Source organism: Molossus molossus, unplaced genomic scaffold, assembly GCF_014108415.1.
Source record: "Molossus molossus isolate mMolMol1 unplaced genomic scaffold, mMolMol1.p scaffold_m16_p_8, whole genome shotgun sequence".
Lineage (NCBI taxonomy): Eukaryota > Metazoa > Chordata > Mammalia > Chiroptera > Molossidae > Molossus > Molossus molossus.
Genome location: NW_023425402.1, coordinates 1,074,652 through 1,099,912, shown reverse-complemented (window position 1 = coordinate 1,099,912; position 25,261 = coordinate 1,074,652). Strand labels below are relative to the sequence as shown.

At 56.1% G+C, this 25,261-nt stretch overlaps 1 protein-coding gene across 3 annotated transcripts in view; it reads left to right on the top strand.

Annotated features, from left to right (window-relative positions):
* GABBR1 (gamma-aminobutyric acid type B receptor subunit 1) overlaps window positions 1-23,365 on the top strand; it is a 28,618-nt gene extending 5,253 nt beyond the window's left edge. For 2 of the 3 annotated variants that reach the window (XM_036248397.1, XM_036248396.1), the window contains 18 exons: window positions 42-202; window positions 3,408-3,542; window positions 3,859-4,029; window positions 6,902-7,003; window positions 7,388-7,453; window positions 7,895-8,086; window positions 13,141-13,383; window positions 13,966-14,029; window positions 16,160-16,237; window positions 17,422-17,572; window positions 18,146-18,278; window positions 19,391-19,507; window positions 19,596-19,703; window positions 20,061-20,154; window positions 20,742-20,869; window positions 21,425-21,553; window positions 21,739-21,882; window positions 22,353-23,365. In XM_036248397.1, the coding sequence (XP_036104290.1) occupies window positions 42-202; window positions 3,408-3,542; window positions 3,859-4,029; window positions 6,902-7,003; window positions 7,388-7,453; window positions 7,895-8,086; window positions 13,141-13,383; window positions 13,966-14,029; window positions 16,160-16,237; window positions 17,422-17,572; window positions 18,146-18,278; window positions 19,391-19,507; window positions 19,596-19,703; window positions 20,061-20,154; window positions 20,742-20,869; window positions 21,425-21,553; window positions 21,739-21,882; window positions 22,353-22,526 (2,390 nt within the window). In that variant the 3' untranslated portion in view covers window positions 22,527-23,365. The remainder of the gene's footprint in view (window positions 1-41; window positions 203-3,407; window positions 3,543-3,858; window positions 4,030-6,901; window positions 7,004-7,387; window positions 7,454-7,894; window positions 8,087-13,140; window positions 13,384-13,965; window positions 14,030-16,159; window positions 16,238-17,421; window positions 17,573-18,145; window positions 18,279-19,390; window positions 19,508-19,595; window positions 19,704-20,060; window positions 20,155-20,741; window positions 20,870-21,424; window positions 21,554-21,738; window positions 21,883-22,352) is intronic. The other variant, XR_004957624.1, reaches the window with a different exon arrangement.
* Window positions 23,366-25,261: the final 1,896 nt, after the last annotated feature.

Sequence of the window (25,261 nt, the reverse complement as noted above, 5' to 3'; positions counted from 1 at the left end):
CCCGCGGCCTCACCCGCGGGTCCCCCCGCACCCCTCCTCAGAACGGCGCGCAGTGTACATCGGGGCGCTGTTTCCCATGAGCGGGGGCTGGCCAGGGGGCCAGGCCTGCCAGCCGGCGGTGGAGATGGCGCTGGAGGACGTGAACAGCCGCAGGGACATCCTGCCGGACTATGAGCTCAAGCTCATCCACCACGACAGCAAGGTAGCTCCGGACGTGGGAGTGGGTCGGGGGTGGGGGCTTGGGGAGCAGGGCCAGCCGGCTGGGTCTAAGTGACTTCTGGGCTTTCCACACGGACCTCCCGTGAGGGACGAACAGAAGTGCTGGGGGTGCAGGCGCTTGGGGAGAGGCACAGGGGCTGGAGGTTCGAGATGGGGGTTCAGAGGGCTGGAGATGGTTAATCACGTTGTGAGGCAGACCCTTCTGCTCTTAGGAACACGTGGAAGTACTTGGATTTGGGGAAACTGTCGATGGATTTAGGGTAGAGCTGTTCCCGACCCCCTGGGAGTAAACTAACCCTGGACTGAGTTGGGGGATGGAGGGGATGTCAGAGGGGAACTGGATCGGTTTATATCGACCATGGTAGCAAGGTAAATCTTGGCATCAGGTTGGAGCTGGAACGAATAGGGTCCAAATGTGGGACATTTTGAGGGAGTTGAGCCATCGACTTTGTTTATCACAAAAAAACAGAAGGGTAGCCGAAAGCCCCGTCCGACTTCTCATCCTCCATTACCAGCCCCCGCAGAGGACTCCTGGACTGTGGGGCTATGTGGCATATGTGATTGGGAAAGGCTAATCAATGAATGGTCAGGAGATGGGCAGAGACACTGGGAAAATGAACTGAAGTAGAGGCCCACATGGGAGCCCACAGCGGCCTGAGGATGGAGAGGAAGCAGCAGAAAGGGATGGGGAAGGGTGTCAGTGGGGGAGGGGCAAGAAGGAGGGCTGGGCAGTGAGAGACCCTGGCACATCCTGTAGAACTTGGGTCTTGAATTCATCTTCTTTACCGCATTGTGGCCTCTAAGATATGAAAAGGGAAAGGGATGTAGGGTTAGAGAGGTGAGGAAGAGGGGGAGAGGTAAGAAAATATGGGTCCAAGTGTAGTTGGGAGGTCCTACAAGGTCCTCCCTACCCCTGCTGGAATAATTCGGTGTGTGGGGAAAGGTGTGTCACAGGGAGGAAGGACTTTGGGACCCCACATTTATCTTCTCTGGCCTGTGGCCAGTGACTTAAGGGATGGGGGAGTGAAATAAAGTCCAGAGGAGAGGATTTGGTGACCTCACCCCTGGGGTGAGCTGAGCATTTACAGTCCTGCTGTAGAACAGTCATCTACACCTAGAAATAGGCATGTGAGGGAGGAGGGGCAGAAGTGGGGTTGAAGAGAGGGGCTTGGAGAGGGAGCTTCAGGTCCCTTCTGACACTTTCACAGTGACTCTCAAACTTGAGTGTACATAGGAATCACCACAGGACTTTGTTGAACTCAGATTCTGACTCCTGGGTTAGGATGCGTCCCAAGGAGCTGCGTTTCACCAACACAAACCCTGCCCTGGCGTTCGCCATGGAGCTAAACCCAATGTGCCGGGAAGAGCAACAGGGCGCAGGGAGAGTTAGGTGTTGGGGTAGGAGAGCAGGGTGGGAGGAGGGCCGGCTGACAGGAGGGTCCAGCTCAGGACAACAAGAGGAGTAATTGGCTGTGGGAGGTGGGACGACAGGGAGAGACAGGGAGGGATGGGTGCAGCTTTATAATGGGGCATCACAGGGAGCTCAGGCTCATCCACCATGACAGGTGAGTCCCTGGAGGTGTTGGGGAGCAGATGGGGAACCTGAGAGAAGGGAGGAGAAAATAGCAGAGGCAGCAAGGGGAGATGGAAAGGCAGACTGGAATGTGTTGTTTCCTGCCTGCAGATCTGATCCTTGCAGAGCAGAGGCGAGGGAGGGGAATGAGGAGGTGTGCTGGGGAGGGTGGGGATCACGCGGCGGGGGAGTCTGCAGGACCGCTTTGGGTGTGGAAGGGGAAAGGCAGTGCGAAGCAGTAGGGAGGGACGTGAGCACAAAGGAAGAGACATTGGGAAGCATACATTGCCCTCTTTGTTACATGTTCTTATATGTCTTCATTGTTGCTAAGCACCTTTTCTTTAGAGGAGAAAGGGAGGGGGACTGAGGGGCCTCGGGGGAAGCGGGAGCAGGGTCCGGAGTCGCAGACGCTGGGAGAGAGCAGGCAGGTGGGCCCTGAGAATGGAAAGACACTCAAAGATGCCCAAGTGGGAGGGATGAGGACCCTTCGAAGGGCAGTGTTGAGCAGACACTGAGCGCTGTCCTTGGCAGTGGGGCGGGGGCTGTTCAGACTTTGCCAGCCTCCCCGGCCCCCCCTTCCACTGCCCGCAGTGTCCCAAATGTCAGGCCTCAGTGGGGAGCAAGCAGGCTTTAGGGGGCCTTCTTTATTTCCTTGCAACTTGCCCCCCTCATTTCACTCTCCCCTGTCCCCTGTGTTTGCTGTCTGTGTCCTCTCTGCCCTGGCTCCCCACTGGCTCCCATTTCATCTCCACTTCCTGTGGGTCTCCAGCAGCTTTTGAAATGTCATCTTTCAGCAGGAGGGCAACAGGCATTGGGAGACCCGAGCTCTTCTTCTCCACTCCCCTCCTCCCAGCATGCCTTTCCTGGCCAGCTTTCTGCAGTCTCCTTCCCATCTCCATGCCTCTCCCCCAGGCCCCTCTAAAAGTCTCTAGGTTTTTCAGTCATTCTGTTTCTTCTTCCCAGTTCTTTCCTCATCCTTGTTTCTTCCCTGACATCTACCCTTGAGTGTCTCTTCTTCTAATGGACCCATCAAATGTCAGGGCCCAGCAGGAGGGGGTGGATGCTGAGCTGGACCCCCTAGTGGACTTGTTCCTGTTCTCTCTTGTTTATCACTAGCCCTGTAAAAGAGAAGAGGGAGGGAAAAAAGGCAGGAGGGGAGAGAGAGTTTGCTGAGGTGAGGGAGGAGTTTTCATAAACGGCTTTGAGGAGGCTGTCTGGGGACTTGGGGAGGGTTTATTCTTATTCCCATGGAATCTGCTCCACACAGATGTTTGATGCATAGAAACATGGTGAGAAGCAGGAGTGATGGATGGAAGGTGGTAGGGTGTCTGGATGCGCTGGGGGGAGGGAAGGGGTACGTGCATTGGTACTGATGAGGGGTGTGGAGGAGAGGGTATGGGTAAGCACCAGCCGGAAGACAGAGTTGTTTATTGAATGAGGGGAACTGAGAAGACAGGAAAATATGCCAGGAGGGAGAACGTGGCAGTAATGACAAAAGGGTTTCGTTAGAGGGGTGGGTAGTTGGGGAAAGTAACTAGGTTTTTGGTAAAAAGTAGTTGTAGGGATAGGAGAAGAGCTAGGAGAGCCTCCCCTCACCCTCCCACACCCCATTTAGTGTGACCCAGGCCAGGCCACCAAGTACCTGTATGAATTGCTCTACAACGACCCCATCAAGATCATCCTCATGCCCGGCTGCAGCTCTGTCTCCACGCTGGTGGCTGAGGCCGCCAGGATGTGGAACCTCATCGTGGTAAGTGGGGCGTGGGGGTCAGAAGGCAGGCTGTGCTCTTTTGGTGTATTTAAGAGGACGACTTCCAAGATTCAGAGCTTTGCAGACCTGAGCTAATGGGCCCGCCCACAGCCCAGAGGAGTGGGGTCGGACAGGGAGGGAGCACCTGGTTGTGAGGGTATGCGGGCCTTTCAGAATCCCTTTCTGAGGGTGGAAGTGGAGACGCTTGGAGATAGTGGGAAAGGTTGGAAGCTCTCTTGGAAGCTCTTGGTGGGGTCCACGGACGGTGTCCCCTGTTGCATGGCGTCCCCCATCGCCCTGTTCCTGTCCCTTGTAGCTTTCCTATGGCTCCAGCTCACCAGCCCTGTCGAACCGGCAGCGCTTCCCCACATTCTTTCGAACTCACCCGTCAGCCACACTGCACAATCCTACCCGGGTGAAGCTTTTTGAAAAGTGGGGCTGGAAGAAGATCGCCACGATCCAGCAGACCACCGAAGTCTTCACGTCGGTGAGCAGGGATGGGGCAAAGGGCGCCGCCCACTCGGAGCGGAGATTGGGGGGTCCCTTCTGGGGGGACATTGATGCTTTACCACGGGAGAACACATTCTTTCCAGGTGGGTTAGGTGCGTGTTCTCTCTATGCCAGAGGCATGAACAAGTTGAATTTTCAGGATCCTCTCCAACTCTTTGGTTTTAGGGTTTCCCCAACTTTGTTGCTTTGTTCCCCAGGCAGGTAGTCCCCAAATGACCCAGTTCTATTAAAGTAGGTTTACTCCAAAGTCAGGACACAGTAAGGGAGAGACTAAGCCATAGGAACCCAGGGAGGCAGCAGGTTCCAGAGGCACTCAGAGGGGTGCGTGTGAGTGGTGTGAGTGGTGTGAGTGGTGTGTGTGAGTGTGGATGGTGCGGGTGGGTGGTGTGTGTGAGTGGTGTGAGTGGTGTGAGTGGTGTGTGTGAGTGTGGATGGTGCGGGTGGGTGGTGTGTGTGAGTGTGGATGGTGCGGGTGGGTGGTGTGTGAGTGGTGTGAGTGGTGTGGGTGGTGCGTGTGGTGTGAGTGGTGTGCGTGAGCGGTGTGTGTGGTGTGAGTGGTGTGCGTGAGTGGTGCGTGTGGTGTGAATGTTGTGTGTGAGCGGTGCGTGTGGTGTGAGTGGTGTGTGTGGTGTGAGTGGTGTGTGTGGTGTGAGTGGTGCGAGTGGTGTGAGTGGTGTGCGTGAGCGGTGTGTGTGGTGTGGGTGGTGTGCGTGAGTGGTGCGTGTGGTGTGAATGTTGTGTGTGAGCGGTGCATGTGGTGTGAGTGGTGTGTGTGGTGTGAGTGGTGCGAGTGGTGTGAGTGGTGTGTGTGAGTGGTGCGTGTGGTGTGAGTGGTGTGCGTGAGCGGTGCGTGTAGTGTGGGTGGTGTGCGTGAGTGGTGCGTGTGGTGTGAGTGGTGTGTGTGGTGTGAGTGGTGCGTGTGGTGTGAGTGGTGTGTGAGCGGTGCATGTGGTGTGAGCGGTGCGTGTGGTGTGAGTGGTGTGTGTGAGCGGTGCGTGTGGTGTGGGTGGTGTGTGTGGTGTGAGTGGTGTGTGTGGTGTGAGTGGTGTGAGTGGTGTGCGTGAGCGGTGCGTGTGGTGTGGGTGGTGTGTGTGGTTTGAGTGGTGCGTGTGGTGTGAGTGGTGTGTGTGGTGTGAGTGGTGCGTGTGGTGTGAGTGGTGTGTGTGAGCGGTGCGTGTGGTGTGGGTGGTGTGCGTGAGTGGTGCGTGTGGTGTGGGTGGTGTGCGTGAGCGGTGCGTGTGGTGTGAGTGGTGTGTGTGAGTGGTGCGTGTGGTGTGAGTGGTGCGTGTGGTGTGAACGGTGCGTGTGGTGTGAGTGGTGTGTGTGAGTGGTGCGTGTGGTGTGAACGGTGCGTGTGGTGTGAGTGGTGTGTGTGAGTGGTGCGTGTGGTGTGAATGATGCGTGTGGTGTGAGTGGTGTGTGTGGTTTGAGTGGTGCATGTGGTGTGAGTGGTGCGTGTGGTGTGAACGGTGCGTGTGGTGTGAGTGGTGTGTGTGAGTGGTGCGTGTGGTGTGAATGATGCGTGTGGTGTGGGTGGTGTGTGTGGTTTGAGTGGTGCATGTGGTGTGAGTGGTGCGTGTGGTGTGAACGGTGCGTGTGGTGTGAGTGGTGTGTGTGAGTGGTGCGTGTGGTGTGAATGATGCGTGTGGTGTGAGTGGTGTGTGTGAGCGGTGCGTGTGGTGTGGGTGGTGTGCGTGAGCGGTGCATGTGGTGTGAGTGGTGTGTGTGAGCGGTGCGTGTGGTGTGGGTGGTGTGCGTGAGCGGTGCGTGTGGTGTGGGTGGTGTGCGTGAGCGGTGTGTGTGGTGTGAGTGGTGTGTGTGAGCGGTGCATGTGGTGTGAGTGGTGCGTGTGGTGTGAGTGGTGTGTGTGAGTGGTGCGTGTGGTGTGAGTGATGCGTGTGGTGTGAGTGGTGTGTGTTGTGAGCGGTGCGTGTGGTGTGAGTGGTGTGTGTGAGCGGTGCATGTGGTGTGAGCGGTGCATGTGGTGTGAGTGGTGCGTGTGGTGTGAGTGGTGTGTGTGAGTGGTGCGTGTGGTGTGAGTGATGCGTGTGGTGTGAGTGGTGTGTGTTGTGAGCGGTGCATGTGGTGTGAGTGGTGAGTGTGGTGTGAGTGGTGCGTGTGGTGTGAGTGGTGCGTGTGGTGTGAGCGGTGTGTGTGGATGGCAGCAGGGCGGAGCTATGGAAATGGACACAGGGCTGGGGCGGGGGAAGACGGGACAGAGACAAGACAGGGAGGTAGGGAGGGAAGGAAAGGCAGAGGGACAGACAGAGGAGAAGGGCAGAAAGCTGGGCGTGTGAATGAGGATGCTGACCAGGCGAGGCGGGGCAGGCTGTGGAGGTGGAGAAGCAGCACGTGGTCCACCTGAAGCAGACAGTTGGCTTCCTCTCTTTTGTTCTAGTCTTTGAACCCTCTATTCACTCCCGTGTTCGGTGACCCTTTCATCCTCCCCCACTTTCTCCTAGTGATTCCGGACATTCTCCCTCCGGTCCTTTTGTCTGTCTGCTCACTTGCCTCTTGAGGTTGACATCATCCTGTCTATACTAGGCCCTGCTTTGTCTTTCCTGTTTCCTGTCTCCTTTCCCCCCATGTTTGCTGTTTGTGGTAAGAGGGCGTGAGTGGGTGACTTGTCTGGACACAGATGCTCAGGAGGGCCCCCATGCACCTCCTCATTTGGAAGCCACATCCTGAGGCCCCAGGTGCCTTCCTTTGAACACTCTCCACTCCAGACAGAACATGTGGAAGGAGTGAGGTTCACACCACTGCTCCTTTGCTGAGTGTGCAGTCCTGGTGAGATCGCTGGTCTTCACCCGCTGCGCACCCCATGTTTCCTCTATCCGTACCCACCGAAGACTCTGGATGATCTAGAGGAGCGAGTGAAGGAGGCTGGGATTGAGATCACTTTCCGCCAAAGTTTCTTCTCGGACCCCGCTGTGCCTGTCAAGAACCTTAAGGTGGGACGCTGGGGGCGGGGCAGTGGTGGGTGGGAGAGATGAGCCAGATGGGGGATGTTGTTGTTTGGTGTTTACATTGAGATGTAAATGACACATGGCACTGTGTAGGCTGGAGGTGCAGCGTGCTGGTCTGACACATCAGTTTGCAGGGTGGTCGCCACCCTAGCGCGAGCTGACGCCTCCCTCACAGTCCCATCACTCTGATTCCGTGAGGCAGTGACATCTCCCGGGGGAGTTGACCTCCACTTCCCAGTTGACATTCATCCACTGCCTATTGACCATTGCACACGATGCCCTTCAGGACAGGAAGTCGGGGGGTGGGGGGCGCTGGGCGGAGCCCCTCGGCCTCAGGTGCCAGGAGTTCTGTCTTTCTCCATTCTGCAGCGCCAGGATGCCCGGATCATCGTGGGACTTTTCTATGAGACCGAAGCCCGCAAAGTCTTTTGTGAGGTGGAGTTGGGATCTGAAGAGGGGGGGCACTGGAAGGCTCTTTGCTAGGGTGTCTCATGGGGTCTCCTCTCCGAATCCCTGCTGAGGTTGATAGCAGATGATCCGAGGTGATAATTGACATGATGTTCACATCTGTTGGCTCTGACTCCGTCTCTTGGCTTCTCACACACATGGGGCTTTCTCCAGATCTCATTTTTCTACTGCTTTGTGTTTCTGGAGGAGGCTGTTTCCCTACTGGCTAGAAGGAGCCCTTGAAAATAGAGGCTGGGGAGAAACGTAGGAGAAGTAACTGAGCCTTTCCTTCTATCCATCCTCAGACCTGCAGCTTTCTCTCTTCATCTCTCTGCCCTCTCTGATTGCCCCGAGATAAGTACATAGTGGCATGTGAGATAAGGCAAAAAATGAAACAAAGACCCAGTCCTCCTCCTCCTTTGCACTCAGGTGTACAAGGAACGGCTCTTCGGGAAGAAATATGTCTGGTTCCTCATCGGGTGGTATGCTGACAATTGGTTCAAGACCTATGACCCGTCCATCAACTGCACAGTGGATGAGATGACCGAGGCTGTGGAGGGTCACATCACCACTGAGATTGTCATGCTGAACCCTGCTAACACCCGCAGCATCTCCAACATGGTGAGGGTGTGGGGACTGTCAAAGCTGGCACCTGGGCAGGTGGGGAGGACCGAGGGAGCCTCGAAGGGGAGGGAGCAGGTGTGGAGTTTAGAGGTTCAGGGGCACGGGGCCTGTGCCCACTTTGAACTTGTTTACATCATGTTTCCTGTGGATTCCACTTCTGCTCTGCCTTCCTTGGGCAGGAAAGAGGAGATGACGAGTGGAAGGGCTGTTACCATGGAAATGAGGAGCAGTTGACAGGAAGCGGGATGAGGGAGAGGTTTGCTGTAGCAAGCACCCCTTTACGGGAGCACTGTCCAGGGTGTGTTCTTTTCTCGGTTGGTACTCAATCTGCAGGTCTCCTGGTGCTTTTCTGATGATCCTTCTAGAATTTCAGATGTAAAGGGGACTTTTGAAATCATTTGGCCCCAGCCCTGCAGCCGAGGGCACAGGTGAGGAGGGTGTGAGGGGAAGAGGTACATCTTAGGGAACACAGAGTCTCGGTGGTGGAGAGGACCAGCCCAGGTCTGGGACACCTGCTCTGCACAGCACGCTGTGGTGAGTTCGGGTATAAAGCCCCTGAAGTATCTCATGAAAGCAAAGTTCTGGTAATTGCTTTGTGTCGTAAACCAGGAGCTTGGACACGTAATTTCAGTGCTCTGATGTAGATTTCTCATTTCCGTTTTATACATCAGGAAACCGAGACTTGGAGAGGTTAGGTGATTTAATTGTCCCAGGCCATGTAACTAGGCTGGAAGTCAGTCCTTGTTGACTCTAAATCCGAACCACTGTGCCCCGTCACCTTCCAGGGAAACCATGACGTCTGACTAAAAAGTTTCTACTTTTATTGGCTAACACTATTTTTGAGCAAGAGAGAAAGCAGGTCCAGGAAGTTTATCTGGCAGTGGGCTGTGATGGAGAGGTCAGCTGCCATGTGGACTCTGATTATAGACAGGGCCCTGGGGCATTCTCAGGGACTCTGTGTAAGGTATCTTGGTTGAAAATGCCATGAAAAACTTCTGGAAGTCACTTGACAGGTGAGTCATCCTGGAGAACCTAGGGAAGTGGAGGACCCAGTAACCGAAGTCCAAAAGGTTTGTTGGTGCCCTGAGCCCAAGACCTTCCTCTCGTGGCCTTTGCCTCCTAACGGGGAGCTGAAGGAGCCCCTGACAGGAAGCAGGGGTGTGGTTAGTGATGTGAAGGGACTTCTGGGCTTTGGAGCAGAATGAATTTGTGGAGGTCTTCTTCTGTGTCTCGGTCTCTAGAGAGAGATGTGTGCCTGCCTTCAAGCTCATAAGGCTTTGGTGACCCTCGGCCTGCTGGGTCCCCTAAGTGCCAGAGGTAGAAGCAGCCTTAACAGCTAACTGGGGAAGAGACTATAGGTGACTTGAACAGGACCAAGTGACGTGGGTCAGGAGCAAGGGTTGGTCTTGGGGCCCAGAGCCCTGGCAACTCAGAAAAGAAGCAGAGGTGATGGCCTTGGGTTTAGATGAATAGTTCTCAAACTGAGCTTCCGTGAGAACCACCTGGAAGGTCAGTGAGTGTGCAGAGTACTGGCCTCTTCCCTTGGAAGTTCTGATACAGGAGGTCTGGGGTAGGCCTAGGCATTTACATGTCAGACAAGTTCCCTGGGACGTCGATGCTTCTGGTTTGGGGACCATATTTTGAGAACTGTTGGTTAGAGCAGTGGTTTTCAACCAGAGGTTGCGATATCTAGGGCTGACTTGCTGGTCACCACTGCTGCCTGGTGGTAATCCAGGATCCTTCGAAGGTGTCCTGCAAAGGACCAGACAGTCCCCCACAAAAAGGACCCCTGCTCCAGGGTGTAGAGCAGATGCGAGAAACCCTGGTTTGGAGCCTCCAGGAGCCTGGTCAGCGCGGGTCTGGAGAGGTCGTCGCTCGGGGCTAGGGGCCGGTGGGTGGCGGGGTGGGATTGTGAGTGAAATGAGTAAGTTCTGATTGGAATGGAGGTCCCGTCAGATCTGGGGACAAGACAAAATAAAACCTACCTCAGTGAACACATCTACGTCAGTGTTGCGTCCCTTCTCACACGCAGAAACAGCCAGACAGGGCTGCTAAAAAATCAGTGTCATAAATTTACACTTGGTTAATGTCACTAATTTCTATGGATTATGGACTTTTTGTTGCTCTGTTTTCCTCAATTTGCCTAGTAACATTTCCAGTTGAAAACTGACAACCATGTTGTTTGCTGACCTGAGGAGGAGAGATGCTTCTGGGACTGTCGTCATGTGGGTGTGGTGCCGCCCGCGGCTGAGCGTCAGTGGTGGTGACCTGGAGCCAGCGGAGCGGGGGTCGGGCAGGGCGACCTCCAGCAGAGCTGAGTCCCTGCCTGTTGGGGTGATCTTCTGATGTTGGGTTTACTTTGAACTGCAGATTGGGTAGAGCTGGAGGCCGAGGGACTGCTCATCAGAGAGCCTCAGCTGCCCTGGCTGGTAGCTCAGTCGGTTAGAACGTTTTCCTGTTACATCAAGGTTGTGGGTTTGATCCCCGGTCAGGGCACATACAAGAACCAAACAATGAATGCATAAATGGGTGGAACAACAAATCAATGTTTCTCTCTCTCTCTCTCAAAAAATCAATTAAAAATTATTAAAAAGAGCCCTGGCCGGTTTGGCCCGTGGTCCAGAGAGACCCACCCGGGTTCGGTTCCCGCTAAGGGCACGAACCTCGTTGCAGTTTGCCCCCGGCCCTGGTTGGTTGCGTGGGTGGTAACCAGTCGATGTTTCTCTCTCCCGCTCTGTCTGAAGATGAAGGCGAATATGTCCTTGGGTGAGGATAGAAATGAGAAGCCTCGGCCTCACTGCTCACCAGGTGCGCTCGGAGCGGGCGGCCAGGGCGGTTCTGGGGGGTCAGGGCTCCTGGCTTGGAGCCCTGCCACACACCAGCAGTGCAGCTTCAGACAGGCTCGACTTTTCTGTGACTCAGTTTCCTCATTTCTGAAATGGGCCATAAGCCTCATTGAATTATTTACGGATTAAATAAATGGATATCTGTACCTTAGAAAAATGCTTGGTACATTGTACAGATAATATAATCGCTAAGCATTGTTATTACTATTAACGTTATTCTGTGTAGGGAGGCTTGATGTTAATGGAACATTTCAACAAAAGAATTAGAGAACTTGGTGATTTGAAAGAGTCTAAGGTGATGTGAAGGATTCAGTCTCATGTACTGGGAAGTGTTAGAGTGAAGGAAATTGAGCTTTCACTCTTAGGTATTTTTAATTTGAGCTCGTTGATCATGTAGTTACAGATGCAATATCAATGATATTTTTTCCATTGATTTTTAGAGAGTGGAACAGAGAGAGGAAGAGAGAAAGAGAAACATTGATGTGAGAGAGACACATCAATTGATTGCCTCCCGCATGACCCCAATAGGGGCCTGGGGTTGATCCTGCAACCCAGGTACAAGCCCTTGACCGGGAATCGAACCTGTGACCCTTTGGTCAGAGGGCCGATGCTCTAACTGCTAAGTTCACAGCAAAGTTGAGAGGTAGGTGTGGAGATTTTGCATATGCCTTGCCCCTGCATATGCATAGACTCCCGCACTAGCACCGTTTTCCAGAGCGGTTGCAACGGATGAGCCTTCCCTGACATACCAACCCCCGGTCCACAGTTCCCATGGGCTTGTCTTCGAGTTCTGCATCTGTGTGTATGTAATGACCATTATAGTACCATGCAGAGTATTTTCACTGTGCCAATCCAATGGACATCCATTGCGGGCTGGGCACAGTGCTGGGTTCTAAGAGTGGACAGAGGCGTGGAACCTGACCCTGTCCACAGGGCGGAGAGCTTGGCCGTCTGTCCTCAAAGCCAGGCTGTTCTGCTGCGTCGCACTGCCCGTCCTCTGCAGTTTCTCCTCCTCTGTGTCTCCAGACAGTTGAATAGAAAGAAAAGTGGGCAGGGCATAGGGAATGAAGACTTTTGCTTTAAATCCTCACCCAAGGATATGTCTTTTTTTTTTTTATCCTCCCCTCAGGACATTTTTGCATTCATCTTCAGACAGAGTGAGAGGGAGAGAGAGAGAAACATTGATGTGGGAGAGACACATCGACTGGTTGCCTCCCACATGACCCCAGCCAAGGCCGGGGACGAACCACAACTGGGTACGTCCCTGACCAGAATCGAACTCAAGACTCTTTGGCCCACCGGCCGACACTCTAACCACTGAGCAAACTGCCCGGGTGGGAATGAAGACTATTATTCTTCATTCATTTTTTTATTTCTTCATTAGAGTGTGTTTATGTTTATATTTAAAATGCAAACAGAGTGTGCCCGTGTCTTCTTTGTGCTTTGCCAAGAGGTGGCACTGAGCCTTTTCGCGTGTGGTTTCTGGGAGGGGAACAGGCAGGTGTGATGTTCTCCATTAGGTGGAGGACAATGCCAAACACAGAGCAGTTCACCTGTGGCCATTTAGCTAGGTGACTGCCAGGACGGAGACCCAGGTCCCCGGACTCATTCCATGACAGAGGTAAGGGAGCTTTCTTAGAAAAACCAGAGTGGGGGTTGGGAGCGGTGTGGGTAGGGATTGATTCCTAGACGTTCAGCTGCTGGGGCTATTTCTGCGGTGCTCAGTCTTCTGAAACCACCTGAAGTCGGTGAGCTGAAAGCGCACGGGATGTGGGAAGTCAGCACACTGAAGGACCGCGCTGGTGGACAGGTGGAGAGAGGGGGGTGCGGTGCCACCTCCTCTGGGGTCTTGGCGAATCGGAGGAACTGCTAGGTCTGGGCCAGCCCCCCTGGGAAAGTCAGGCTGTGCACACGGCCTCCCTCTGGCCTTTCTCCATCCCTGCTCTCTGTCCTTGCCATTTATCATGCAGCGTCTGTTCACTGACCCTCTCTGTTTGCAGCTCGGAGACCATCGGTCCCAGCTGCCCCGCTCCAGTCCAGTGGCTTCTGATGTGCAGCTGGCACCCAGGGGCCGTCAGGGGCCTAAGTGCTCATGTGCTCAGCCCTGACGACAGGAACAAAACTGTCTGTTCAAGTCCAGTGTCAGAGCCAGAATCTGGTGCCCCCACCCCTCACCTTCCCACACCCCAATCCTTTCCTCCGCAGACATCCCAGGAGTTTGTGGAAAAACTGACCAAGCGACTAAAAAGACATCCTGAGGAGACAGGTGGCTTCCAGGAGGCGCCGCTGGCCTACGATGCCATCTGGGCCTTGGCACTGGCCCTGAACAAGACGTCTGGAGGGGGTGGCCGTTCAGGTGTGCGCCTGGAAGACTTCAACTACAACAACCAGACCATCACCGACCAGATCTACCGGGCAATGAACTCCTCGTCCTTTGAGGGTGTCTCTGTGAGTTCCGGGGATCTCCTTCACACCCTGCTGCCCTCCTGTTGAGAGCGAGTCCCTTCTGGAAACAAGCGACTGCCTCTCAGCTGCCTCCCGAGTCATCAGTCAGGCCAAGGAGGCAGGGACTCCCAAACCAGAACAGCCCACCAGGGGCTGGAAGGGGAAGTGGCCGGTTTCATCCCTTTCAACCCCTCCCCTCATTTCTTTTCAGTCCAGATATTTATGAGTCAGATAAGAATCCTAGGGTTTTGAAAGAGGAAACAGATCATCTCTATATTCCTTTTAAAGTGGGAAAATCGCATGCTGAGGGGTGTGGCGGCCTGCTGAAGGTCACACAGCCAGAGCCAGGCCCCCCGCTCCGGTGCTCTTTTGGGGATTCTTCTGTTCAAATCTCATGGGTGAAGCTTCTCAAAAGAATGATGTTTCTGAAATCCAGGGTATGGGTATCTGGGGTATGTCCTATATGCGGGCCAATGCCATAAATAGAATCCATTGAAAAGCTCAATTAACATCAAGAACAAGGATTCAGAGTCCTTGGTGTCCCGTCACTCGCGCACCTGCCTCCTCCGCAACTTCTCTCCGCAGGGCCACGTGGTGTTCGATGCCAGCGGCTCTCGGATGGCGTGGACGCTTATTGAGCAGCTCCAGGGTGAGCACAGGGGCAAGAAGTCAGGGGGCCGGGCCAGGTGGGGACCCCAGGGGACATCACAGAGGTGTGAGGTCAGGGGGACGGGCTGGGCGGGGACCCCAGGGGACATCACAGGGGTGAGAGGTCAGGGGGCCGGGCTGGGCGGGCACCCCAGGGGACATCACAGAGGTGTGAAGTCAGGGGGCCGGGCTGGGTGGGGACCCCAGGGGACATCACAGGGGTGAGAGGTCAGGGGGCCGGGCTGGGCGGGGACCCCAGGGGACATCACAGGGTGTGAGGTCAGGGGGCCAGACTGGGCAGGGACCCCAGGGGACATCACAGAGGTGTAAGGTCAGGGGGCCGGGCTGGGCGGGGACCCCAGGGGACATCACAGGGGTGAGAGGTCAGGGGGCCGGGCTGGGCGGGGACCCCAGGGGACATCACAGAGGTGTGAAGTCAGGGGCCGGGCTGGGTGGGGACCCCAGGGGACATCACAGGGGTGAGAGGTCAGGGGGACGGGCTGGGTGGGGACCCTAGGGGACATCACAGGGGTGAGAGGTCAGGGGGCTGGGCTGGGCTGAGTCCCCAGGGGACCACAGGAGGGCCTTGGTGCCTCTGCACCCCCCTTCTCTTCTGTGTTCATCAAGCTTGTAACTAACAGCGATGGCAGTAATAGTAAGGACTGAGTCGCAGGGTTGTGTTCTTGCTTTCTGGAAACTGCACTGTTTCCCCATTGGCATTCATTCAATCCCAGAAAGTCCCTTTTGGTGGCTTGGGTTGAGGGTTAGTGGCTTGTCACCTCATACCCACGGGCTCAGGGAAAACTGGATCTAGGAAAACTATTTTTAAAAATAACTTTAGAGGACATTTGTTGAAGCTGGGACAGCGAAACAGGGAGGGGCTGGGGAAGGAGCCCAGGCGGGCTGCCTGGCTCACCGAGAGGTCGGAGAGGGGCCTGGGGCCTGGGGCCGGGCTCAGGTGCCCAGGAGGGACTAACACCCACTGCTGCAGTTTGCGGGCCTTGAGGGGTCTCAGCGTCCAGGAGGGGCTGCCTGCGGGGGAAGGGGAGGAGGTGGGGTGTGCTCCTGGGAGGAGAACACTCCTAAAGGGAACTTATAGAATGTTCTTGCTACGGAAGGAAGCATTCTTTATTTTTCTGTAGTATGTGGAGTCTGGCTTTTCTAGGTTGTATTTTAAAAAATACTTTTTTTTTTCTTTATTGATTTTAGAGAGAGAGGAAGGGAGAGGGAGAGATAGAAACATCAATGAGAGAACATAGATAGGCCTGCAGGCCCTCGTTGGGGATCCGCCCACAATCTGGGCATGTGCCCTGACCAGGAATCAAACTGGCGACCTCTTGGTGCAGGGTTGACGATCTTCCACTGAGCCACACCGGCCGCGCTGTACTTCTTTCTTCTTTTTTTAAAAAATAACTCAGCACACTTACATATTTGCAAAACTTTTGACTTAATTTTTCAACTCTACCCCACTCAGCCACTTGTAGCATGGCCGAGAGAGACACGTCTTGGCTCCTGTGAAGAGTTTCTTTCCTTCTGTCTGCCACCGCCCACGCCCTCCCAGACGCGTCTGTGCCCAGGAGGCGGAAGGGGCTCTGCGGGGGGAGGGGTGGGAGCGCCAGGGGGGAGGGGTGGGAGCGCCAGGGTAACGCGGTTCCAGGGCAGAAATCTCGCGAGCGCCTGCATGTCCCTCTGCGGTCCTTTAAGAGGCCAGTGCAACTTGTTTAAAGAATTAGAGCCCAAGCCAACCAACACAGAAGACATTTATAAAACTAAAATGAAAGCCACTGGGGAAGAGATTCTGTCTATTATGAGAGGAGAACAAACAAGTGTTTAAAACTTTAAAGCTAGAATCAAAGTGGAGGCCTCTAGCCGAGGTGGGGCCGCGGAATGAGCCGCAGACACTGGCTCTTCTTTGCCGAAGCGCTTTCCTTCCCCACACGACCTGCCCACACTGCTCTCAGTCAGACGCCTGCATTCAGGACCTCTCCGGCCCTTCTAAGTATCTGCAGGGGCCCAGGGTGAAGGGAAAGTCAGGCGCAACCTCAGAAAGCCACTTGGGGAAGTGGAAGGTTGAGAATGCCCAGGGTCGGCTCCGCACTTGCCCACGGTCACTCCTGTGTCATCTGCCCAGGTGGCAGCTACAAGAAGATTGGCTACTATGACAGCACCAAGGATGACCTTTCCTGGTCCAAGACAGATAAGTGGATTGGTAAGTGGGTCCTTGATATTTTCCTTCAACCCCTCTGAACAATCACGGAAAACAGTCAAGCATTTGAATGAAGGTGGGGTGGTAGGTACGCTAGGTTGAAATGCTCCAGGGACGTGGACCAGGGTCCTGGGTTAAGAGAAAGGGAACACCCCCAAGGCGGGAGACCGGTGTGGGGAGGGCGGGGCAGTGGGTAGCACGCACTATCAAGAGGAGTCACTGGGGCTGGCAGGGCAGCTGGGGCAGGAGGCAGAAACTCCATCTGGGTCTCGTAGATGTTCTGGTGCCTTGATGTATCAGGCCTGGAGTTGCCTCTTTATCTCTGTCAAGAGAACAGTTGCTTAAACTATAGGACAGGATGGAAATGGTCTCCTGCTAAAATGTGCGTTTTAAGGAGGGAAAGTAAGCAACATTGTGTGTGTGCTTGGTGGGCTAACATAGCAGGAAATGGGCAAGAGGAAGGTCCTTCTGATAAAATAAAGGCTCGGCATCTTCAGGAAGGAGAGAGGCGCAGCCGCGGGAGACCCCTGCCCCCGCCGCCCCGCTGGGGTTCTGCAATGTTATGTAACTTGAATTTGGGGCAGTGTTCTGTACCTCTGTAGATGCTGCCTGGCCTAAATTACACTTTCCCCCCAGCTAAGGAAATCAAAATTAGCTTTTTTCCCCCGTGAACTCTGACCAATTTAAGCTTCCTCTTAATGATAACTGGAAAATACCTTTGGGAATATCACCTACCAGGGTTAAGATCATAGATGAATTTTTGTTTCTTCTTTTTGTAATGTTCAGAGGCCAGAGTGATACTTGGAGGCTCTTTAGCTTTATGATTCCACAGTCATTACACTTTTTTGCAGCTTTTGATTTGAGTTATAAGAAACCTCATAATTTTCTTAGCTATCCCCTTCTTCCCCTTCCCATTTTCCTTTACTATAAGAAACACAGAAAAACAGAAAGAACAAACAATAACAAAAAAAGACTACAGCCTCAGCCTTTGACAGCCTCTAGGTCGGACGTTCTCCCCGTCTGGGTGCCTTTCGCGCTGCTCCCAAGGGCCCTGCCCTGCAGCGCGGCCCAGGGCGCCCCGGCCTCCTGCCCACGCGCCCGGAGGCCGGTCCACTACAGCTCCGTCTGCAGCCTGCCCGACCCCTCACCCCTTCCTTCTCTCTCCCTTCGCCCTCCCCGTGCCACAGGAGGGCTGCCCCCCGCCGACCGGACCCTGGTCATCGAGACGTTCCGCTTCCTGTCACAGAAACTCTTTATCTCCGTCTCGGTTCTCTCCAGCCTGGGCATTGTCCTAGCTGTTGTCTGTCTGTCCTTTAACATCTACAACTCTCATGTCCGGTAAGTGTATCTTCTGACAGTTTTCTTGTCGTTTCTGTCTTTCCAAGATAGTGGTCATCGAAGGGACGGAAAATCAAGTCTGTGACTCTGAGGCCCTATATCGTTGAGGTTTTCACTCTGATTTACCGCTTTCTTTTTTTTTAAATATGTTTTTATTGATTTTTTTAGAGAAAGAGGAAGGGAGAGAGACAGAAACATTGATGAGAGGACACGTCAATTGGCTGCCTCCTGCACGCCCCCCACTGGGGATCGAGCCCTCCCCCCGGGCATGTGCCCTGACCGGGAACTGAACCGGGCCCTCGCAGTCCATGGGCGATGTTCCATCCACCGAGCCACACGGGCAGGCTCTTTCTTAATGATCAGAAAATGGAAGGAAGGAAGCCAGAGAGAGCTCCCACCGCTGCTCCAAAGCAGTTACTGAAGCAAAAAGAAGCCTCTGGGCCAGGCGGCCAGTCAGGGCTGCGAGCGGAGAGTGCTGGGCCTGGGCGCCCTCGCCAGCCCTCCCGCAGCCGGCCTGTCCTGTGGCCCCGCAGGGGATGACTGCTGGCCCTCTCCCGCCCGCCTCTGCCCTAGGTACATTCAGAACTCACAGCCCAGCCTGAACAACCTGACCGCTGTGGGCTGCTCGCTGGCGCTGGCTGCCGTCTTCCCACTCGGGCTGGACGGACACCACATCGGGAGGAGCCAGTTCCCCTTCGTCTGCCAGGTGAGGGGCGGGCGGGCGGCACCCCCTTGGGAGCGCCTTCTGTGACCGCTGGCTCCCTGTGCTAACGCCGGCCAGGCTCCGTCGCTTCTCTCTGCATCTCCAGAGCTTCCATTCTGTGGCTCACTTGTCAGCTCCAAGGTTGCCATGGCTCCAAGGTTGCCATGGCACGCCTTGCAGAGAAGAGGGGGGGTTAAAGACGAAGGAAGGGGGTCTGCACAGAGGAACAGTGGTGGCTTGTCTGTGGTGTGGGGACTGACAATAAGAACTGGGTTTCCTGTGGGAGCTTAGTTGGAGCTGGGAAGGACAGAGGCAGAAATCTGAATTGACAGCTGGGACAGTGGGGGAGGGACACTGTTACACAGGGAGGAGGCCCTGCAGGACTCTTGATACTTGGAAGATTCTGGAGCTGTGGGGAAAGGCTGGTTTCAACAGTGATATTTGTGTGGTTCTATGTTATGCTGGGAGGAAACACCCACTGTTTTCCTGCCCACCTTGCTCCTCCCGCTCCTCTGCCTGGTACCTGTCCCTGGCAGGCACCTCTACACAAGTGTTTGCACACGCACATCGGGCGAGAGGGAGGCCTGTCTGCGGGAGGCAGCTTGCTGCGGTGCACGTGAGGGTGTCAAAGAGGGGTCCGTGCAGAGTGCTGTGGGAGCACATGGGCAGCTCAGAGCTGTTGGGGGCCTCAAAGAAGGGGTGGTATTTGAATACTGAAGGGTGCATGGGACTTGGTCAGCTGGAGAAATAAAGGATTGAGGGAACATCCTGTGGCAAAGGCACAAAAACAGCAGGGGGAGCCAGCTGCGCAGCATGGGCCGGCGCGGGCCGCCGAGGCCTGGCGCTGAGCCTGGAAGGCAGGTGAGGCCGAGCTGCCATGCCCTAGGTGTCTGGGCTGCAACCTGTAGGCATTGGGGAGCAGTCAGAAGTGGCTGGTGGTTACAACCAGGAGGTTTTCGCCAGATCACCTGGTGGCAAAGTAGAAGGTGAATGGGAGGAATTTGTTGAAGGCAGGGAGACCCTTCCCTGTGGGCTCTCCCTCCCCCTCCTGTCCCCTGCTGGCTGCCCCTGCTGCAGCCCCGCCCAGTTCTGCTTGTGGCCCTCTCCTTTTCTAGGCCCGGCTCTGGCTCCTGGGTCTGGGCTTTAGTCTGGGCTATGGCTCCATGTTCACTAAGATCTGGTGGGTGCACACAGTCTTCACAAAGAAGGAGGAGAAGAAGGAGTGGAGGAAGGTGAGCTGCCTGCCATCCCTCGGCCCCGGTGCTCCGCTGTCCGCCTGAGGGGACTTCCTCCACTTGCCTGTACTCCGTGTTTACCCAGACCCTGGAGCCCTGGAAGCTGTACGCCACCGTGGGCCTGCTGGTGGGCGTGGACGTCCTCACTCTGGCCATCTGGCAGATTGTGGACCCCTTGCACCGGACCATTGAGGTACCGCTTGGGTCAGGAGGCCGAGGTCTCCTTGGGGCTGCGTGTGGTCTTGAGGAGGAAAGCCCCTCTCGGGAGGCCGCCTTTCTGCAGGTCACAGCTTCCCCTCCTTCCCAGGAGGGGCCCGCCTGAGGCCTCTGGTTCTTCTGAAGAACAAGTGGTGGGGGGCTGGGAAGGGTGAGCACACTCTCCAGCATCATGGAGAGGGGAGGAAGCATTCCTGAGGTGTTCGGGAGAATGCTTCCGGGCCTGGGGTGGAATTTGGCCTCAGTACGAGGGGGTCTTGGAGGCAAAAGGGGCAGAGTTAGAAGTTAGGGGAGAATGACCAGCAACATTCCTGTGGCCTTATTTCTCCCTTAGACGTTCGCCAAGGAGGAGCCGAAGGAAGACATCGACGTGTCTATCCTGCCGAAGCTGGAACACTGCAGCTCCAGGAAGATGAGCACCTGGCTCGGTGTGTGGCGGGAGGCCCGCGGGCACGGGCAGGTTCCGGGAAAGGTCTTTGGGAGAAGCAGCAGAGGTCTTCTGTCAGGCCAGTGGATGTCCTTTCTGAGAGCGGGCACCGTGGGTCTGACGGGCTTCCTGTCTGAAGGAGGGGTCAGGGCTCGTTCTCCTCTCGGACCTGATACCGTCTGTGCCTGGACAGCTCCCTGGAGTGAGATGGGCTGTGAGGGTTTAGGTCCCTTCTGGCCTTTTAAAACCACTCTGATCTGTGACCACAAACGGCAAACCTACCCTTAGTCTGGAAAGCTGGCTTCCCGCCCGGAAGTAAGGGGTGAGACAGTGTGGCCCAGGCCCCGGCCTGCCCATCACCTTCCTGTGTGACATGGTGCCCAGGCCCAGGAGGAGTGGTGAGGTGGGGTGTGCTGGGTGCACCCTGGGCACAGTGAACAGGGTGGGGTTGCAGGTCAGGGGTGATTGGGGGGAGGCCCCCTTTTCGTTGCGGAGCTACAAGAAAGGGCAGCGGAGGGCAGCTGGCACGGAGCAGGGTGAGGGGCGCAGAGGTCTTGGTGCACAGGTGACCCTTCCCTGCTGTCGCAGGCATTTTCTATGGCTACAAGGGGCTGCTGCTGCTGCTGGGCATCTTTCTCGCTTACGAGACCAAGAGTGTGTCCACCGAGAAGATCAATGACCACCGTGCTGTGGGCATGGCCATCTACAACGTGGCGGTGAGCTCCCTGGGCTCCTGGCATCGACCCCAGGGGCTGACGGCCGCAGCGCAAATGGGGGGCCTGGGAAGGATCAGGTGCTGGATCGAGGGTCAGTTGGGTGGAAGTCTTAAAGAGCTTTTTAATCTTCGGATTTGTCAAGTACTTTACAGTTTCTAAAATATGCACAGCACTATCTCATCCGCCTTCAAACAGCCGCCCAGTGCAGTGGATGCGAGTGTCTCCGCCTTGCAGACCAGGGGCGAAGGAAAGGCTGGTCTGTGCGCAGGCAGGATCTGGGTTGGGAGTTGCGGCCAGGTGTGCCAGGGACGCACTGCCCAGGACTCTGGCTGTGTGTCTGGGACGCGAGCTCCTGCCGCAGGGACGGGCTGACTTAGGGCTGGAGGTGCTTTGGACAGTCTGTTTGCCATCCTTAAGCTGGAGTTGAGATGATCCCAAGTTTGGATCCTTTCCACACGGAAAGCACCAGGAACCTGACCTCACAGGGTTCCCCTGGGGAAGAAAAGCCCGGACCTCGGGAGCCTGCAGATCTGACCCCTCACACACTGTGCGCAGGTGCTGTGCCTCATCACTGCCCCCGTCACCATGGTCCTGTCCAGCCAGCAGGATGCAGCCTTTGCCTTCGCCTCTCTAGCCATCGTCTTCTCCTCCTACATCACCCTGGTGGTGCTCTTTGTGCCCAAGGTGAGCTTGGGGTGCTCCTCCACCCCACCCCTCCTGCCAGGATCTACTCCCCTGCTTGCCCCCTATTCCCTTTGTTTGAGGCCAAGCTGGTTCCTCTTATTTTCGTTCCTCCCAATTCCATCCCACCATCAGCCAATTGCTAACAGTCCGTGCTTGGTTCCCACACCCCAAACATTTACCCCCAGATGCGCAGGCTGATCACCCGAGGGGAATGGCAGTCGGAGGCCCAGGACACCATGAAGACAGGGTCTTCGACTAACAACCATGAGGAGGAGAAGTCCCGGCTGTTGGAGAAGGAGAACCGGGAGCTGGAGAAGATCATTGCCGAGGTGTGCCGACGTGGGGTGCGGTCAGGGTCCGGGGCCCCATCACAGGAGAACCTGCCAGGGAGTGAGTGCAGGCGGCCAGGGGGTGGCGGCCTCAGCAGGCGGGGGCCCTGCCCTGCAGCTGCAGGCATTCAGTCCCGACGCTGAGCACAGCCTCCGGGAGGGGTGGCAGGTACGCGGTGTCCACTGGCCCCTGGCTGTGCAGTGACCCCGCACGGGTTCAACTAGGTCGACACGAATCTGAGTTACTGGAAGCTGTGTTCGCTGACCTAGTCCGTTCCCCATTTTCTCTTACCGGATTTTTTTCCTCCAACGGTGCCCCCATATGGCCTTTGGCTTTCTTGTTCTTTCTGGATTGCTCATTTTAATTTCTTTAGTCCACCTACCTCTCTATCCTCACCTGTTTTTTCTCTGCCCCCACCCCCGTCCGTGACTGCCCTTCTCCCGCTACCCCAACTGTGTTTCTTCCCCAGAAAGAGGAGCGAGTCTCCGAACTGCGCCATCAGCTCCAGTCTCGGCAGCAGCTCCGCTCACGGCGCCCCCCTCCGACACCCCCAGACCCGTCTGCGAGCCTCCCCAGGGGCCCCCCTGAGCTCCCGGACAGGCTTAGCTGTGATGGGAGTCGAGTCCACTTGCTGTACAAGTGAGGGGTGTGGGGAGGGAAGTGGAGATGCCGGCCCCACTTGGGGTAGAAGCCCCGTCGGTCTCCTGTAAATACAGCCCTGTGTGTCCCGGGTCTCTGGGTCTCCCCGCCCCGGGACCAGACCCTTTGTCTCTGCTCGTCCACGTGGTTTCATGTCACTGCTTCACAACCCAGTCGGTGGGGCTCGGGAGCCCTGGCTCTGGCTCCCGCACCCACGCACGCACCCCTCCCTTCTCTGCCCCGCCCCCAGGACTCCCTGCCATTAGTGGTTTTCTGGGGAGATCAGAGGAGAGGAATGTGGGCAGGGTCGGGAGCTGCTCGGTGGACAGTTGGTGAGAACCTGGCCAGAGGACCTATGGGGCAAGAGGTGGTGTCGCTTTCACAGTGTGGTGTCTTTTGGGGACGGATCTCCCTGAATTCAATAAACCAGCGAGCAGAGTGGCTTCGGTCCCAGCACAGCCGGGAGGACTGCGCGGCCCTGGGGGGCAGGGAAGGGGAGGGCGGCGGGCATGGCTCTGGGCCGTGCGATGCCGTCGGTTCCCTGTGCGTCGAGGACCCGAGTTCGATCCCTGCACGCAGGCGCCCGGCCGGGTCCTCGTTCCAGACCGTAACAGGATCATGTCCCATCGCCACCGCCGTCACCGCCACGAACTTCCTCCGTAGGTGGCTTCAAGGACAGCAGCTTAGGTGGTTCTTGGCCCAAGGAGACCGAACGGAGCCGCCGTGGCTGCTGTGTAATGAGCTCACAGCGACGGGGCGGGGCCTTCCCCAGCACCCCGGCTTCCGGCACCGGCGGAGCACCAGCCAAGTGAAAGAAAGTATTGAATGTCCAATGGAGAAATAAACTAACTTGCCTAGGACTTTATAATAATTCTTTCTGTTTTTTTTTTTTTTTTTGAGAATTTCTGACAGTTTATTTGAGCCACACCGAACACGTATGCCAGGGAGCAAGACTCAGATGCTCCGTGAGAAGTGCTTTTTGAAGCTCAACTTTTCTCTTCCCCTTTGGCACTGATTTTTAAAGCAATTTTTGCCGAAGAGCCGCGCGGTTGGAACGGGCTCTGTCATTCCGTCAGCCTGTGGGAGCCGGGTCCTGTGGTTCCGTGAAATAGCAGTGGGTAGCCTCTTAGACCGGGGCTTGGAAAGCCTCCTGTGGTTATCTGCCTTGGACCATTGGGACTTCATTTGTGTGTCCTCCCCGCCGTGGGACGTGGGAGGAGAGGGCCGGTCCCGGCACAGAAGCTGCCCGTGGATAAGGAGCAGCGTCGTCAGAAGCAGCCACAGGAGCTGCGTGCGAGCCCTGGGTAGGACCTAACACACTGCGGTCACCAGCTCACACTTGCTTTGCACACAGGTGCAGTGCCTGTCACCAAGGAGCAGGGTTCCACCGGGCCAGGAAGAGCCGCACTGCTGGCAAAAGGGCAGGACCCAAGCCAACGACAGGGCTCGCAGGGGCTCCTGGTGGCTGGAGAGCGGTTGCCTGGCAGTGAGCCCACCTCACACTCTGCCTTTAGAGGGCGCCACGCTGGACTGCCGGCCAGGCCCTTGTGGCCTCCCTGCCTGCCTGGTCACTTACTGATGCCATTTGTGAGCACTGCTGCTCTGTTAGGTTAGTTATCTTTTCAGTCAACACATTTTGATAGGAAAGTGGCCGAGATGGTCACTCTCACAGGTGGTGGGGTGGCGCGGTGAGCAAGGTGGGCCCTCCTGAGGGTGTGTTTTCAAGTGGGAAGTTGAAGCAAGTCCACGAGCAGGTAAAAGATAAACAAGATAGCTGGAGCGGCCGGGACTTAGGGCGCCTCCTAGTCATCAGCGCTCATGCTCACACCTGTCACCTGGTGAGGAGAGGGCTCGGGTAGAGGAAGACTCCTGTCCAGGTAGAGCCAGCATCCAGGCTGCACATGTTGTCTTTTGCTGCATCACCTGTTACCCCAAAAAGTGGCTTGAAAAACAATCACGGCTCACAGTCTGGGTCAGAAACGCAGGTGGGGCAGCGGGCGAAGTCTCGAAGATGTGAAGGCCGGGGGCTGGGGGCGCCTGAAGGGTGTGAAGGTGGGTGTCAGCCGTGAGCTGTCAGCGGGGATCCTCTGGTGACCTTGCAGTGGGACTCCCCATGACATGGTGGCTGGGTTCCAAAGGCGGAAGTCCTGAGAGAGGAAGAGGAGCCAGCTAGGTTGAAGCTGTATCTCTTCTGATGCAGACTTGGAGCTCATAGCACCACTTCTGTTGTTGCCATGGTCTGGGCTTCACGAGGCTGTGTCCAGATTCCGGGGAGGAGATGTGCCCCCACCTCTTGATAGGATGAGCCTCTACCAGGTTGTGGAGTGTGCTGGGGTGGGAGCGTGCCCGCTCCGGAGCAAGTGTCCCTGCCCGTGTCCCCGGGCCTGTCTCTCCACTGACTTCCAGCTCCCACCGGGCCTTTGGCTCCTGGACACTTCAGGGCCAGCTGTCATCACACGCTAGCCCTTTCTGCAGCTGTGGGTCTTCCCACAGAGCTCTGTAATTTTAGGCTGCTCTGGTTGGCCACCAGTTTTTATTCACGCAGGCTTTCAGAGCAGGGGATTCTGTTACTGGCACCTCACGGCCCGTTAACCAAAGCGGCTCCGGAGGAGCGTCATGCCAGGTGCCCAGGTTGGGGTGACACTTGACACATGTGACCAGTATGGTGTCCACTGAGTGGCCCATTGCAGCGAGAAAGGAAATGCTAGGCTGTCCTAACCTGTGCAGAGTTTCTGAGTT